The following is a 17514-nucleotide window of genomic DNA, read 5'->3' on the forward strand; positions in this document are numbered from 1 at the left end:
GGGTGCAACCACAACACCTGTCTTTCCCGTGAGCTGCCAGCGAGCCTTCGACGCTTCACGTGGCTTCAAAGCGCACATAAACGTTGAGTTTTATAAGGGCACCACGGGGTGACCAGCCCCTCCCCACCCAGCCCCATCCCTCCCACCCAGCCCCTCCCCTCCCCACCGAGCCCCACCCTCCCCACCCAGCCCTTCCCCACCCTCCCCTCTCCACCCAGCCCCACCCCTCCCATTTTTGGATGCACGACGGACGGACGGACACAATAATCCCCTGTGAGCTGGTGTAACCAGGAAGTTCCTACCAGTAAAACACGTCCCTAACCCCAAAGGGCTGTACAAGCTCAAACACCACTCGTGACCAAAAATTAGTGAAGGTGTTATCCCTCCACCATCACCAACATCACCTCGACTCCATCCCTTCATCTCCACCGCCATCGTCCCTCCACAATCAGAAAAGTATAGTCACGTAGAAGGGGAACAATAAAATAATAAAATAATGTTTACCTTCTACGTGACTTTGCCGAAAGAAGCTTTAAATCAAAAATCAGAAAAGTGTCAAGTTTTATGATTTTTACGTGGATATTCATTTTTAAGTGCAATGCGTTCAAATGTCATTAGTCTCAAAGCAATAACTTAATTTAACGGCCATCAGTTTTTGATACTGCACTGACAGTGGCACACAAGAACTATGAAAATTAACATGCCAACACTGCGGGCTTAAAATGTTTGATATCCGGAGGACGCGTCTGGCCCTTCTGTGCTATGACGTAGGGCATTTACCCAAAACGTTGCCCATTAGGCATGCTCCCCGGTTAAGGCCGCAGCGTGACTGACGAATCTGCTGAGTTGCTATTTAAACACAGACTGGGGTGGAGACGCGATCCAGCATTCGCGCTTTTACTGCGTGTTGCAGAGGTTCGCGATTCGACACCGACTGGCCACCCCGGTTAATACCTCAAGTGTATAACACGTGTGCCGTCTGCTTCGCCAATAGATGTTAAAAGTCAGGTGCCATCATTCGAAACGATTAGGCTAGTGTGTGACCGCGTCACAGTCTAATTTTGCCTAAAAAACTGGCACCGCAAATTACTCAATCGGGATCACAGACATATAGCAGCAGCACCGCAGCACCGCTGCTGCTACAAAATGTAAATTGCTTTAAGTAGCTCATTAATTGATGCCGATTTTGATACAGGCATGCATTGTCATCTGAGTACGTGTGCAAGATGTTTAATTGATTGGACAACAGGAAGTAGACTAACTTTTGATTACAAGATTTAACCACGACACAGGAATCAAGTTCAGTAAAACCGTTGAAAAAAGCGCGTGAGGCGCCATCTCTATCAGAGATGGAAGGAGGTCGATCCGGGCTGGGGAGTCTGCTGGGCCCCGAGGAGCTGATAAGTGATGGACAGGACTGTAGAGATGTTAGCCATACTTAGGGGGAATAATGTTTTGAAACATTTTGGAGACATAGAGAAACACGGACACAGGAGCAGGTGTGCAAACACGAGCCATGCTTTGGGCCATAGCCATTTAATAAGTTTGCAAATGTTATCTACGAGTTCAAGGCAGATAGTAATTTTACAGTGTTGACATTTGATGCTTTATGTAAATTGGTTAACTGGTTATGGTGTTTTCCAAATTTCGAGGATATACATTACATTTTAAAGGTGCATTACTGGCTCGTGTGTGATCATATTTATATTTAAATTTTCAGGCAGAGCGAGTCAAGAAACGTTATTAGCAGGTTGTTTCAGATTCCTTCAGTTACTGACAGTCCTGGACAAATGTTATTAAGTTGTTTCAGATTTCCTTTCAGTTACAGACAGTCCTGGACAAATGTTATTAGGTTGTTTCAGATTCCTTCAGTTACAGACAGTCCTGGACAAATGTTATTAGGTTGTTTCAGATTCCTTCAGTTACAGACAGTCCTGGACAAATGTTATTAGGTTGTTTCAGATTCCTTCAGTTACAGACAGTCCTGGACAAATGTTATTAGGTTGTTTCAGATTCCTTCAGTTACAGACAGTCCTGGACAAATGTTATTAGCAGGTTGTTTCAGATTCCTTCAGTTTGAGTCGTGGAACTGAGTTTTCAGGTAGATTGTTTTACACAGGAAGTGTATGAACAGGTTTCAATGTTTCAGGCAGTGTTTGATATAGGAAATGTATCAACGGGTTTCCAGCCTTTCACGTCGAGGTTTGATATAGGAAGCGTGGCGTAGACGAGCCGGCGGGCAATCATTGCTCGGCGGGCACTGCGGGCACGCTGGCCAGGGCTGGCAGGATGCCCGCGTACACGTCGATGCCACGCAGGAACACGGCTTCGCTCACAAACTCGTTGTGGTCGTGGAGCAGGATGGGTGTGCGGTTCATCGGAGAGAAGCCGATTGCCGGGAGTCCAATCTACGCACAGACCACACGGCACTGTGTATCACTCGCGCTTCACAGAGAGAAGTTACTGGATTAAATTCTTGACTTGGGAGTCTTTCTGTGTGCAGTTTGTGTTTTCTTTCCCCCTATTCTGCATGGGTTTCCTCCGGGTTCTCCATTGTTCTCCTATAGGGTAAAAGCCCACACAGTGGAACTGGTATTGGCCAAACAACATCCCAATGCTGAAAAATAACCCACAAATCACTTAATTGTGGGAATTGTGTGAGGAGCTCAGAAATCCTTGAAAGATCTGGCCAAAGTCCCACCGGTGGGCTCCTCCGGTAGGCGAGGCTGCGTTGGCTGGATCACGAAACCTGCATGCCCAGCTACCGCATGCCTAAGCAGTTTCTGTTTGGCCAGATAGAGGTGTCTAAACGGGTGCGATATGGCCTACAGAGATGGGGTGATGGGATGTATAAAATACTTTAGTTTTTATGTGGAGGGAGAGTACGTCGGGGAGGTGTGTTGCGTGCGTATTGAAGGTTATGCGGCGTGTGTGAACGCGGTGGAGGAGCCTCAGCAGGCTCTGGCGTATCATGCGTCGTGCTACCTCGCGCAGATAGCGGCTGTCGGTTGCGGCAGGGAAGATTTCTGTCTTCACGTCCAGGTTCCTGTGAAGAGGCAGCATGAGAGACCCACGTGGCCCACACAGATTAGCACCATCACCCTCCGCTCGTTTTCAGTTTATTTATTTTGGTATAGCCCTGTGAGCCATTCGGCTCTTCAATCGGGTGCAACCACAACAAACAAAAAAACAAAAAACATGAACAAGAAAACATCTTAAAGTAACTATGTGGCTCAAGTCCAGTAGGCCACTCTGGTTATCACTGCAGGGGGATTAACTGTAAAACCTGCGCTGTCTGCTCTACAGCAGATGTGAAAGATCCCGTGACATTCGAAAAGAGTAGCCATTGTGTGTTGGTGTCACGGTCCACATTTACTCAATTTGAAAAATCACACCGCAAATTACTCTATTTGGATCACACCTGCAGTCGCAGCAACATCGCCCGAGTGTGGGAACTATTGCAGACTGTGAAACAGCGGTGCTTTCCTTCGTGATGATTGCCCTGCGTTGTGAGAATGAAGGCACCAGTACCCAACGTAATCGATTACAAAGGTCTACAATTTTTTTAGACGTCTGCTTCAGAGATGCAATGTGATGTTTATTATGGATTTTGATGTGCTGAATTCAAATGACAAAACAACTGGTTGGCTACTGTTCTCAAGATATTTAAGTTTTTCCATTTTACGTCTATGTATATTGTGTAGATATAGTTTTACTCATAAGTTGTAAACCTAGGTCATGTGTTTATGGTTGGTTTACATGATAACATGTCACCTGTCCTGTTCATGTTACACTTTAAAATTCAGCAAAAAGGTTGTATAAGTAAAATATATTATGAAACAAAAGGCCAAAAACGATTATGTATATATAAGTACATAGTTTAGTCCTTATTCAGTGTCTACTCAGCGATTCTTGGCTTGTCTCTTGTACTCATTAAATGGAGCATCTCTTGTCACTGTCCCGCGATAGTCTGCAAGCATTGAGGGGCTACATTTGTCCTGATAGCTTTTCTCCATTGTTGCAATGTCCTGGGTGAAATCGCTCGCCATGCTCGTCGCTCGCTGCTCCGCAGTTCGGTGGGAAAAAATCGAGATGAGAGTGCAAAGAAGGTATCTTTAGTGGCATGTTGCAACCAAGGCTTTTGTATACCTTGAGGTTTTCCACCAACTCCCTGTAGTCGTCTGCCTTGTTGTGTCCGAGAAAATGTGTTGTCACTAACTAGAAGACTTCCCATGCCGTCTTTTCCTTGCCAGGCATTGCACTGTCAAATGCATCTTCTCGAAGAAGTTCACGAGTCTGAGGACCAACAAAGACACCTTCCTTTATCTTAGCTTCACTTCACCTTGGAAATTTTCCACGGAGGTACTTGAAAGCTGCTTGTGTTTTGTCAATGACTTTGACAAAGTTCTTCATCAGACCCAGCTTGATGTGTAAATGTGATAACAAAATCTTCCTTGATTCAACAAGTGCTGGATGCTGAACACGTTTCCTCCAAGGCTCCAATGACTATCGGAGTGGCCAATCTATCTTGATGTAATGGGAATCTCTCGCACGACTATCCCATTTGTAGAGAGAACAGCAGTGCTCTGTGTATCCAGTCTGCAGACCAAGCAAGAGGTTAACAACCTTAAAATCAAACTTGATTTGAAGCTTTCGTGAATGCAGGAATTCCTCTTTGTTTCTTTCGGTAAAGTAACGTAGAAAGAAAATAAATTAAATAATAGAATACGACGTTTCGATTGCAACACAAGCAGTCCTCATCAGGTAGAACTAAATTTGAGAGACAAAACACAGACACGGAGACACAGACAGACACAAGCAGAGAGAGACAACACAAAGATACAGAGAGAGACACAACATAGACACACAGAGACCCGATGCCTCTGTGTCGTGGCCTTAAATAGAGAGAGAGGTGGGTCTGCTGGAGCAGAGAAATTAGCATTAGAGAGCTGTGTGAAATTGAGATCCCTTCCCTTCATAACTCACTTATCCTCCGTCATCCCAAGTCAAGTTTCGTATATACTGACCCAGTAGCATATCTTTAAAACTAGAGCCAATCAAGCAATATTTTCATTCTCAGTGACCCAGAAATAGTAAAGTTAGACTACATTTATTTCAGAAGCATTTTGGCTGTAGACCAGTATTATTATCGTCATCAAGCACCATAGGCTTTCCCAGCCTTGACTGGATATCTATGAAGCACCGATGAAAAACCATTCAGAGTTCTTCCACACTCAACATCGAGAAGTACAACTGCTGCTATTGTCACCATTAACAGTAAAGACAAATATCCCCCCTATAGCCTTAACAGACTCTTTGGGCAAGTGCAGTTAGCGAGTACCTATTAAGGGCAGCACAGCATACAAGGGGGTGGGTCGCCAGCGCCACGCCCAGTGGTCTTGTTTACACACCGCACCAGGTACTCATTTGAGGCTGAGGAAACCTACGGAAGGCCCAGGACTGGTTTAGATTATCGTCACTGGTGTTGGCCGTGAACGGGAATCAAACTCGGGTCGCCGGATTTGTAGCACAGCGTAGCATTAACCGCTGCGCCACCACTCCCCACTGTCACCAATTGCGGTGGGCGCTGTCACACAGACAACTGGTGCCCCACCAGAGTTGCGTGTGTCGCAAGCGCGAGCAGCGCCGTGTTATGAATGCAATGGCGGAGGGCGGACGGTGGCGGAGCGACGATCGCAACTACACGCGTGTCGGTGGCGTGTGTCGGCGCACGTCTCACATGTCGCGGCAGACAGCAGAGAAGGCGCCCCACCAGGGATCCGACTCGCTCGTAGACGTCACGCTCTGGTCCATTCCCTTCTGTGAGCAGAGCACAACCACACGGTGTCACGACACACCACATGACACACAACCGCTCCAGCCTGCCCAGCCCAGTTTCACAAATTCCACCAGCCTCCCCAGCTTCACCAGCCTGACAGCCCCACGAGCCTCTCCAGCATGAGCGGTCCGAGTGGCACGGCAGCGCTCACCTGGGCAAACTCGTAGGTGACGCCGTCCCCGGCCTCGCGGCACCAGCTCTCCAGCTGCTGCTCGAACGCCTGCGGGCACCGCGGGCACATCCATTTGCACCAGCACCTCTCCACAGCAGCATTATTGCTATTCATTATTGTTATGGTTTACCCAAGACAGCCTCACCGCAGCGGGAGCAGCAGCAGCAGCGCTGCCATCACCGCTCTCTGGCCACTGTTGTCTACTGGGAAACTATGATTGAGTTGAACTTCGGTGCAGCCACGGAGTCTGACCACACAAAGACAAGGGTCCCCCGTGTCGCCCACACAGGCTGCTCAGGCAAGTGCTGTTAGCAAGCAGCACCTTTGAAGGCCCGAATGGGGCGATGGGCCCGTCACCACGCCCGGCCGCCTTTGTCTCCCCAATGCCATTTACTGCACATGGTATTTATTTAAGGCTGAGTCGCCCTAGGAGAAGACCAGGACCATTTTAGATGTTCACCGATGTTAGCTGCACACACACACACACACTGATGCTCACACAGGCATACACTGTCATCCAAACGGGCACACAGACTTCCACACCGGCACATTACCGATGCTCAGCAACATCCAAACGGACACACACTCATTTCCGCACTGCCACACACGGTGACATACTCTGACACGCACACCGACACACACTGACACTGGCACAAGTGCTGTGGTTGAGGAGGCGACGATCTCTGGGTGAGGGGGCGCGTGACCTGCAGGTCGACAGCGGGAGGCACACGGATATCGAAGCTGGCGGCCAGCTCCGCGGGCACCACGTTGTACTGCACTCCGCCATGCACCATGGTTAGGTTCACGGTGGTGACATCACCTAGCGTCATGCACGCACTGCAGTCCAGCCTGTGGGAACAACCAGGACTCAAGGTGTCGAACAGAGGGGCCTCGCCTGCTGCAGGTGGCAGTTCACAAGCATTGGTTCAAACGAGCCCGACTGCTGAGGAGACACTGAAAGTTGAAACTGGTCCAGAGTTTTGCTTGTGTTGAACTGATGCTGCTGAAATGTTGGAATGACCAAAGGGCATGTGGCTGATGGGATGGAGGAAGATTATTGTGTGTGACGATGACTCCACTCATTTGCCCAGGAAAGCCTCACTGAGTCTCAAGACTATTTCAGGAGGGTCCAGAGGGTCCTGCCAAGTTTGTCGCAGTAGGGGGCGATGCTTGCGTGAGTGTCTCCAATCGAGTGACGTGCAGGGAATACACTATCTATGGGACCCTTTTTGCCGATATCAAATTATGAAATAAGAATACGCTTTACTCTCTGGAAATAATTGAGGTGTTAATATATTCAAACACCAAATAGACACCTATTGCAAGGCATCAGGTTTGCATTAACTACACATTCTTGTGGTAAAACATGCAAACATTATTTGATAAAGTATGCATTGTCTTTGAAACTGATTGGTCTACACCAGAGACAGCCTCCTTTACAGACCTATCTCACCACTAGTATAAGACCAGAGAACACACCAATGGGCGAACAGCACAGAGGCAATGCAAACATCAGAGGCATTAACAGCTCGGCTTGAGCAATGACAGCGGTTGCAGAAAATGTTTCCCGAGTGGAAACGTTTGGCTTATATCGGTCACACTAGGCACGTGCGCGCAGCCGCCCTTTGGACATGCGGAGAAGACCACTCTAACTTGTTGACGCTCACGACGAAGCCAGCGATCGCGCTGCACGTCGGTGGAGGGCGGTGGCCGTGCCGTGACGAGTGGGTACCACGCACGATCGCGACGCCACAATCACCTTGCCTTCTCCTTTTCTCTGAAGCCCAGGAAGGCGTTTATAATCTTTTGCTGGAACGAAAAACATCGATGCACAGATCACGCACCAAGATAGGTAGCACAGGGTACAAATGCCGTTGGGCAACGCTCGCCCCAAAGCCGAGAGGGGACGAGTTGACACCCCCTGTGAACTTTTATGGGAATCCAGACAAGGAAGGTCTGCTCGATTCCCTGTAACCCATAATGCTCTGTAACTATTATTTATACTCGGATTTTTTACTCAGGAATGCCTCCCAAAATATTATTTTTCAGGAGGGTCCTGTCAAGTTTTTTGCAGTGGTGAGCGATGTTGTTGCTGTTGCTGCTGTGTGATCATTCCAAAGTAACATATTCTGCATTGGGATGTTTTGCCCAGTAATAGTTACACTGTGTGGGTGTTTTGTAGCTATGGGAGGACACTCACAGAGAACAGGGGGAGAGAGAACACACAAACTCCACACAGAGAGGCACCTATGTCAGGAGTCAAACCCAGGTACTTCTGGTTGTGGTGTCACCACCTGACCCCCAAACTCGGGATATGACGAGTAAAGTAATGATTTTATGTGCCGCTAGACAGTAACATCGTACCTACACGTGCAGCACACAAATAGAATTCAAGCGGCTGACTCACAAAACCAAGGCAATGGAGTAAGAAAATTCGTTACCAGTTTCTCGGCGGCGGTGTTGGTGATGAAGCGTGAGCCATGGCCCGGGTGGCCAGTGCACTTCACGGTGACCCCTGCGCCGCCACACGCACACACGGCGGTCATACACCGCGCACGCACACTGCACGCATACACACAGCACGTACACGGCACGCACACAGTCAGCGAGCGCCGTCACTTTGATGTCATCTCCTCCGGCGCTGCCTCGCCCTCCGCACGGTGCCCGGCGTGTGGTGGGCGGGGAGTGAGGAGTGTGGAGTGCGGTGACGCTACTCACACCAGCAGCTGCGCTCCCCGTAGAACACTGTGTACGCATCTGTGGGATTGGCTAGGCCTGCACACCGCACGACAAATGCACGTCCACATGCACGCACGCAGACAGCACAACACATGCACACGTGGAGGGACAGATGTGGAAAGGTGATTTGTGACATAAAAGTTTTTGCAATATGAACTTTAAAATATATGGGGTAGGCACGTGGTGTTAAGACTTACTACCCATAAAACCATGTCCTCCCATGGAACTAAGCAGCACATTTGCTCTGAGCGCCATCAATCTGATCGCAGGAAGGCGCCGCTGTATTTCAAAGACGCAGTGTGCAGTGGTTCACAGAAGGGGGCGATGTTGCTGCTGTAATACCAAGTGAATAATTTGCGATGTAAGTTTTCAAATTTGGACCGTGATGCCGGCATGCGATTGGCTCCTCGTTTCGAATGGTGTCACGGGATCTTTAATGTCCAATGCGAAGCAGACAGCATGGGGTATTTAAAGGTTAATGTACCCGCAGAGTTAAGCAGAGTGGCGTGTCGAATTCGAGCCACAAACCTCTGCAACAAATGGCGAATGCGATAACATTGAGTTGCATCGCTGCCCCATACAAACTACACAAATTCATTTTACTAAAGCGGATGAAACATCACAAGTAGCAAAATAGATCTCAACCCTACCTTCGTCCAGAACAAATCCCACGTTCAAGGCTTTGAACTCTGGGCTCTTAACGAAAAGACTCATCCCACGAAATCCTCCGACCTCCTCATCTGCACACGGCCACAAGGCATACATCAATCACAGCTCCCATCGATCACGGCTCATCGCACGGCGTGCGCTATGAGCCGTGGCCCAAGCGGTTGCCTGAATCTGGTTGCATGCACGATGAAGCAAGCGCGGGGCTGAGCGGTGATCGTGTGGCGAGGGACTCAACCGGGGACAAACAGCAGGTGCAGCGTGCGTGGAAAGCGCTTCCCCTCGTCGCGCAGTCTCCGGATTGCTTCGACGTATCTGCAGGTAACACATGAGGCACACGTGTTGTTCGGTTGTACGAGTTCCAAGTTGATGTTGTGTGACCCGGTGAGAACTCAAGAGACCAGGATGAATCATTTGCAAGAGTGAGCGGGGTCACCAAAACGACATAAGCATACTAATGCGCAGAGACAAATATAAATAATGGCAAAACAAGAAAACAAATCTGCTAAAAAACAACCGCACTGACATAAATCACACAGGCCTCGGCACAGATTCGTTGTCGTTCTGTTTGTCTTGGTGTGTGTCTCGCTCGGTGTGTCTTTGTGTGTGTCTCTCTCTGCATGTGTGTCTGCTGTGTTGTATCCGTGTCTGTGTTTTATCATTCATTCTTACCTGATGATGGTTGCTTGTGTTGCAATAGAAACGTCATATTCCATTTTTACTTTATTTTCTACGTGACTTTACCGAAAGAACGAAAGAGTAATTCCTGCAGTCACGAAAGCTTCGAATCTAGTTTAAACATAAATCAATTTTAATAAAAAATGTATTTCCTATCACGAAAGTTGCTTTGGCCAAATGATGTTTAAAAACCGTTCACGGTAAAATCAAGTCACAGAAACATCAGCGTGGACCGCGTCGATTGCTGCAAGCGTGGGTAACGGACGGGGGACGCACGTCACACTCGGCACACGTCACACCCGCTACGCGTCACGTGCAGTGATGTCCTTGCTTGTTAAATGTCCACTCCGACTACAGCGCAAGAATAATGACGAACCTCCAATCACAGCTGGGGGATCTGCTCACTACGTGCTTATCCGGTAGAGAGAGACACGGAGCCATGGGGCAGGAACCACGAGCCGTCATACCGAGAGGCTCCTTCACCGATCCAGGCTGCGGCCCAGCGAGGTGAAGGGGAGGTGCACACATATAGCTGCGATCATGGGTAGATAGGTGGAATAGTGGGTGGGTGGAATGGTGGATAGGTGGAATAGTGGGTGGGTAGGATATTGAGTATGTGGAATATTGGGTGGGTGGGATAGTGGGTGGAATAGTGGGTGGGTGTGTATAATAGTGGGATGGTGGGTAGAACCGTGGATGGGTGGAATAGTGGGTGGGTTGGCAATTCAACTCTCAGACAAAGCAACCAAATAGATTAACTTAGAATCGCTTTTCATAGGCCATGCTGAACAAGAGGCCGTGGGCTATGGAAGCTCCCCAACCTTACCAGCCCAGCTGATATCCAAGCCTCAGAACAAAACCACTAAGCAGGAAATTTACCTCTGTCACATATCGACACATTGGTCACACAGCTTCCTGGGAGTGCATAATTTCAGCAGCTGTGATTCAACGCAAGCGCACGTCATGGATTAGCGCATGGCGGCTCGGGCAGTGGGAACTCACTGGATGCCCACGCTCTTCATGTCCTGTGCTCCGCGGCCATAGATGTTCCCCTCGGCGTCCTTCACCGCCTCGAACGGGTCGTACTGCCAATGCTCCTGGAACCATGCGGTGGAGACGGGGAACGAGAATCTCATCATGGAAGTGCAGCTTGTTGTGGAGGTTCGCGGTTTGAAACCGGCAGGCTGCCCTGGTTAATGCTGCAGTAGTATTCACCGAAAAATTCCGTGTGCCCTCTGCTTTAAGATGTTACAGATCCCGTGAAGGCCTCGTGTCCGCTTGCTTACTTTGATATAGCAACGAGGAAGGAGTGACCTGCATCTTGGAATGCTAGGGTGAGAGGGCAGTGCCAACTTCAGTGCCTCTGGGTGAAGTTTGAATGTTCTCCCTTTGTTTTGCATGGGTTTCCTATGGGTTCTCCGGTTTCATCCCATATATAAAAAACTCATACAATGTAACTGGTGTTGGCCAAACAACATCCCATTGCTCGAAAATGTACCTGGAAACTACTGAATTAGGATCAACAACAGTAGTAATTTGCCACTAAGTGGCGGTGACGTCACCATGGCGCCTGTGTCAGGCCAGGTGCACTTTGAGGTCACGTGAAGTGTCGAAGGGTCGCTGAGAGGTCATGGGACAGACCGAGGTGCCGCACCTCCGATTAGCACTGTTGGCTACGTACGGTGCGAAAGAAGTTCAACACACGTACATGGGTTGAGTGAGATGACTGGCAGATGCACAAACTGTGCCCCCTACTGATGGGATCACACACAGCAGCAGCAACATTGCCCCCAACGGCGAAGATTCGGCAGGACCCTCCTGCAAAAGGGACTCGGTGAGGCTTTCCCGGGTGATCTGCGCTGAGCACCACAAAACAGCCGCGCGACCTGGAAGGCAGGGACCACGTCCGTGTGGGAGTTCAGCAGCACGGAGCGCAGAGCGGGGTTGCTGCCCTCCCACGTGATCACCACGGCAATGAGAGAGGGCTCCAGCTGAGAGCAGAGACAGAGACGACACACAGGCCCGCGTCACCCCGGCCGCCACCCAAAGACAAAAATCCCCCATATAGCCTTAACAGACTGTCAGGGAAAGTGCTCTGGTGAGCACCTATGAAGCCCGGTACGGGGTACGAGGGGGTGAGTAACCAGCACCACGCTCGGCCGCCTTTGTCTCCCTAGTAACGATGTTTGCACACTGCACTGGGTACTTATTTGAGGCCGAGTCGAACTAGGGGAGGCCCAGGACCGATTCAGTCAATTGTCACTGGTCTTGGCCATGACCGGGAAGCGAACTCGGGCTACCGAGTTCATAGTGCAGCGCACTAACCGCTACACTACCGCTCCCCACCACCACGACCCACGCTTCATCAGCAGTATCAGTCTCTACATCGCTACATCACCCATGCATATTACTCAATTGGGATTACACAGCAGTAACGGAAGCTCGCACACCCATTCACCAAGCAACGTTTGGTACCAACCTCATACTTCTTCAATGGAAGGTCAAGATCGATGGCCACGCGCTCCAAAAATGCAATAGCAGAGTCTGGGAACGGGCAGGATCACAGAAGCATGGGTCAGCACGGGCAGCACCAGCTGCACCAGTGAGCAGCACCGTATCTGACTGCACCTCTGTGTACACACGGGTGCAGCAATCACCTCAACCCACGCTGATGTTTCTGTAACTTCATTTTACTGCGAACGGTTTTTAAACGTGATATGTCCAGGCCAACTTTCTTTCCAGCAAATGCATTTGATTCCGTATTGATGTGTGGTTGTGCACGGTTTAGATTTATTCTGTAACACGGTCATCTTTTTGCTCCCATTTCTATTTGGCTCCATTGCTGTAATTTAATTTTATTTGTTTTGCTTTTGTATAAATATTCTGATTCTGATAAAAACACATTCTGAAATGAGACTCATCCAGGCTCTTGAGTTCTCACCTAGTTCAACAACATCAACTAAAGTGGTCTAACTTCAGTACCGGTTTGTTGGCAAGTCAACACTCGTTATCCTACGCAGAGACTTGCCTCCGCCATGGGAATGTGTAATTTCCACCACTGACTTGGGGCTGAAAACAGGAGATGAGCACCAATTCCTCAACGCTCATTTGAGCCAGAAATCACTTTGGCTTTTCTTTTTGACCACGTTCAGAACGGAACTTTGTGAGCCACCCAGCCCTCCGAGCCGAGCTGCACGCGACGCATTCACACAGGCCGAGGGAGAGGCGACGGGACGGACAAGGAGTCGGCGGACACGTGGGGACGGGACGTGCACACCGCCGGATCGCCACACGCCGCAAAATCACCGTAGTCGGGTTCGGGGTGCACGGTGCGGATGCGCAGGTACTCGCGGAAGAGGGTCACCTCCCGGCGTTCCTCCTCCTGCTGCTGCTGCTGCCCCTCCGCCCTTGCGTTGGCGCCGCGTGCCTCTCTCTGCTGCCGCCCGCTGCTCTGTAGCGACATGGTGCCGGGTGTGGGGTACCGCACCGGAGGGGCCGACCTGGCTCGCGCAAACCGCAGAAGAGGAACGGAAACCCAACGCTTATCCTGGTCTCAGACTCCGGATCGCCTTTCGTACTTCCTCAACAGACGGAAACTCAACCAGCCACTCACAGGGGGTGGCTACTTTCAATATTTCAGGCACGGCAGCCCCAGCAGGGTCATCCCTACATCGCCTCATGATGTTATCTGGGCTGAGGGAGTGTGTGTGTCGTTAGTCAGTGATTAACACAAGTCACTAAAGGAGATGGCAGTCTCCTCTGTGCAGTCAGCAGTGCATACCGTGAAGGAGAAAGTCGCCTTCACGGCTCACTACCCCATCCAGCACACGATTCGTGCTAACTGCGAGCCGTGAACGTCGCTTGTGGCCGCATCGGGGCGCTCACTGGCCCCGCTGGAGGCCCTTGTGCGCGTGTTCATACGAATCACAGTTGCCACTGAGCACAGACCGTTAAGCCCAGAACGTCAAGCGGCCAGCAACAAACAGCACGACGTGGTTGCAGTCAAATACATTCACCAGGGCATGTGGAAGGACTAGAGGTGAATGCTCGGAGTGAGTGTTCTGGATTCTGGGTGAGTTCTAGGGGTGAATGTTTTGGTTTCTGGGTGAGTGCTCGAGGAGAGTGCTTGGGATGAGTGCTAGGGGTGAGTGATCTGGTTTGTGGGTGAGTGCTAGGGGTGAGTGATCTGGTTTGTGGGTAAGTGCTAGGGGTGAGTGATCTGGTTTGTGGGTGAGTGCTAGGGGTGAGTGATTTGGTTTGTGGGTGAGTGCTAGGGGTGAGTGATCTGGCTTGTGGGTGAGTGCTAGGGGTGAGTGATCTGGTTTGTGAGTGAGTGCTAGGGGTGAGTGATCTGGCTTGTGGATGAGTGCTAGGGGTGAGTGATCTGGTTTGTGGATGAGTGCTAGGGGTGAGTGATCTGGTTTGTGGGTGAGTGCTAGGGGTGAGTGCTAGGGGTGAGTGATCTGGCTTGTGGGTGAGTGCTAGGGGTGAGTGACCTGGTTTGTGGGTGAGTGCTAGGGGTGAGTGCTAGGGGTGAGTGCTAGGGGTGAGTGCTAGGGGTGAGTGATAGGGGTGAGTGACCTGGTTTGTGGGTGAGTGCTAGGGGTGAGTGCTAGGGGTGAGTGCTAGGGGTGAGTGACCTGGTTTGTGGGTGAGTGCTAGGGGTGAGTGCTAGTGGTGAGTGCTAGGGGTGAGTGACCTGGTTTGTGGGTGAGTGCTAGGGGTGAGTGCTAGGGGTAAGTGCTAGGGGTGAGTGCTAGGGGTGAGTGCTAGGGGTGAGTGACCTGGTTTGTGGGTGAGTGCTAGGGGTGAGTGCTAGGGGTGAGTGCTAGGGGTGAGTGCTAGGGGTGAGTGACCTGGTTTGTGGGTGAGTGCTAGGGGTGAGTGCTAGGGGTGAGTGCTCACGGCTCCTACCTTGTCTCGCTCGCTTCGAGTCTGGCAGTCAGGACGTGAACTCTGAGCTCGGCACCTCGACTCGGCGGGCGGGGACGCGGGGGATGTGGGGCGGGGCGGGGGATGTGGGGCGGGGCGGGGGATGTGGGGCGGGGCGGGGGATGTGGGGCGGGGCGGGGGATGTGGGGCGGGGCGGGGGATGTGGGGCGGGGCGGGGGTCAACACGGGGGGGTGGGGGGGTTTCTCCTTTCTCGCGCGCTGTGATGGTCCCGGTCCATGGGCACATTCCCACGGCAGGGTGCCGGTGCGAGCGTCAGACAACCGCTGTTGGACTTCCCTGGCTGATGTCGTCAAGGACCATCAGCCATCACGCAACCTCCACCATCGAACAAAGACGGCGGTTTACCTCATCGCTCGCGCTTTCAGATGCGTTTCTGCGGCCGTCTGGAACGCTCTTCCTTCCAATATTCTGAAGCAACTGGATATCTGTACTTTTAAATCATCATCATCTAGATGTAAAACTAATTTCTCAATGTTTAGTTCTTCTTCTCCCGCACCTCCGATTAGCACGGTTGGCTACGCATGGTGCGAAAGAAGTTCAACTTGTATTCTTAGCTCTTTCGGTAAAGTCATGTTGAAGGGAAACAATAAAACAATAAATTATACATAAAACAATAAAAAATTCTCACGACGTTTCGACCATAACACAAACGGTCATCATCAGGTGTGAAAAACCAACGGCAAGAAACATTTGAAAGAAGTGGCGGTTCGCATTTATTTATTTATAAGCGGTGATTTATTTATTTTTAAACGTTAGCACCACGGATAGCGATTTGACAGTTTGTTTAGAAGGACGAGTCCATCTATGTTCTGAAAAGAGGAGGGGGGAGACGAAAAAAATTAATGTATGCTGTCTGAAAGCCACTGTAAGCGTGAACAATCAATTAAGACCCGAAATGGTTTATCAAATCCTTCCAATGGTTGCTAAGCCAGAATCCATCTTCTCGGTTGAAATTGTCTCTGTGTTTGTATATGTGGATAGCCTCATGAACGAATCTCTCATGGTAGCGAGATGACTTGCAAAGAACCTCTGTCTTGGAGAAGTCAATGTCATGTGAGCCTACTAAATTATAACAATGATCTGCCACGGCCGAGGTGTTTAAGGTCTGCTTTGTGTTCACGAATGCAGTCTGAGACATGGCGTTTGGTTTCTCCAATGTAACTACTACCACAGAGGCAACTTAGTTTGTAGACACCAGGGTACTGTATGTCTGGAATCACATCTTTTACAGACGGATCCAGATCACGGATTTTATGTAATGTGTTGAAACGGACCTGGATCTTGTGTTTATTCAAGATTTTGGAGATCTTTTTTGTGATCCCCGCAATGTAGGGTAAAGTTATGGTTTTGAAAGGCTCCTCAAGAGGGTCCTTCTTCATGGTTTGAGTGATAGCTTTGCGGATTGTATAGTCGGAGTAACCATTAGCCTTAAGAGCTTGGTGTACGTGCTTGAGTTCACTGCCTATGTGTGTCTGGTCGGATATGCATTGGGCTCTATGGTGCAGAGTCTTGATGAGATAATTCTTCTGTGATGGATGGTGGTGGGAATCCGGTTTCAGATAAGCATCCGTGGCAGATCATTGTGATAATTCAGTAGACTCACATGACATTGACTTCTCCAAGACAGAGGTTCTTTGTAAGCCATCTGGCTACCATGAGAGATTCGTTCACGAGGCTATCCACATATACAAACACAGAAACAATTTCAACCGAGAAGATGGATTCTGGCTTAGCAATCATTGGAAAGATTTGATAAACCATTTCGGGTCTTAATTGATTGTTCACGCTTACGGTGGCTTTCAGACAGCATACATTAATTTTTCGTCTCCCCCCTCCTCTTTTCAGAACATAGATGGACTCGTCCTTCTAAACAAACTGTCAAATCGCTATCCGTGGTGCTAACGTTTAAAAATAAATAAAACGCCGTTTATAAATAAATAAATGCGGACCGCCACTTCTTTCAAATGTTTCTTGCCGTTGGTTTTTCACACCTCATGATGACCGTTTGTGTTATGGTCGAAACGTCGTGATAATTTTTTATTGTTTTATGTACATTTTATTATTTTATTGTTTTTTCTTCAACGTGACTTTACCGAAAAAGCTAAGAATATGAATTACTGCAGTCACGAAAGCTTTAAATCCAAATTTAAGTTCAACTTGCAGACATTACCGCGAAGTCACTTCACCGCGGACCCTTTCTGCCTACCACGAATGTATGTTTCGTACCGTACGTAGCCAACCGCGCTTAACGGAGGTGCACGTCTGTGTGTGGCTGTGATCTTACCAGATAATCTCTCTGGGAAGCGCCGCCAACTGGAGGCGCTATTACTTGGGTTGCCCAAGCAGCGAGAGACGGGGACAAGAGACGTTTCGGCGACGTGAGTCAGACAAGGTTGCGTTCGACGCGGTCCCTTACTTCTCAAGGCCGAATCGATTTTCTGCAACGAATCTCCGGCACGCCGATTC

At 49.8% G+C, this 17514-nt stretch overlaps 1 protein-coding gene across 2 annotated transcripts; it reads right to left on the reverse strand.

Annotated features, from left to right (window-relative positions):
- Positions 1–1496: 1496 nt before the first annotated feature.
- Positions 1497–17476, reverse strand: ACY1 (aminoacylase 1). 2 transcript variants are annotated; one of them, XM_032966823.2, is made up of 16 exons: positions 17333–17460; positions 15009–15029; positions 13401–13594; positions 12574–12638; positions 11981–12085; positions 11097–11191; positions 9655–9731; positions 9401–9490; positions 8730–8786; positions 8453–8526; positions 7771–7820; positions 6716–6860; positions 5991–6059; positions 5741–5820; positions 2986–3046; positions 1497–2408 (listed from the first exon to the last, which is right to left on the reverse strand). In XM_032966823.2, the coding sequence occupies exons 3-16, from the start codon at positions 13555–13557 to the stop codon at positions 2244–2246; spliced, it is 1290 nt and encodes a 429-aa protein (XP_032822714.1). In that variant the 5' UTR covers positions 13558–13594; positions 15009–15029; positions 17333–17460; the 3' UTR covers positions 1497–2243. The 2 variants fall into 2 exon arrangements, with proteins under 2 accessions (XP_032822714.1, XP_032822713.1); XM_032966822.2 differs by lacking the exon at positions 15009–15029 and having other exon boundaries at positions 17333–17476.
- Positions 17477–17514: the final 38 nt, after the last annotated feature.

The sequence above is a fragment of the Petromyzon marinus genome, chromosome 36, assembly GCF_048934315.1.
Source record: "Petromyzon marinus isolate PM22_M1 ecotype Great Lakes invasive population chromosome 36, UKy_Petmar_22M1.pri1.0, whole genome shotgun sequence".
Lineage (NCBI taxonomy): Eukaryota > Metazoa > Chordata > Hyperoartia > Petromyzontiformes > Petromyzontidae > Petromyzon > Petromyzon marinus.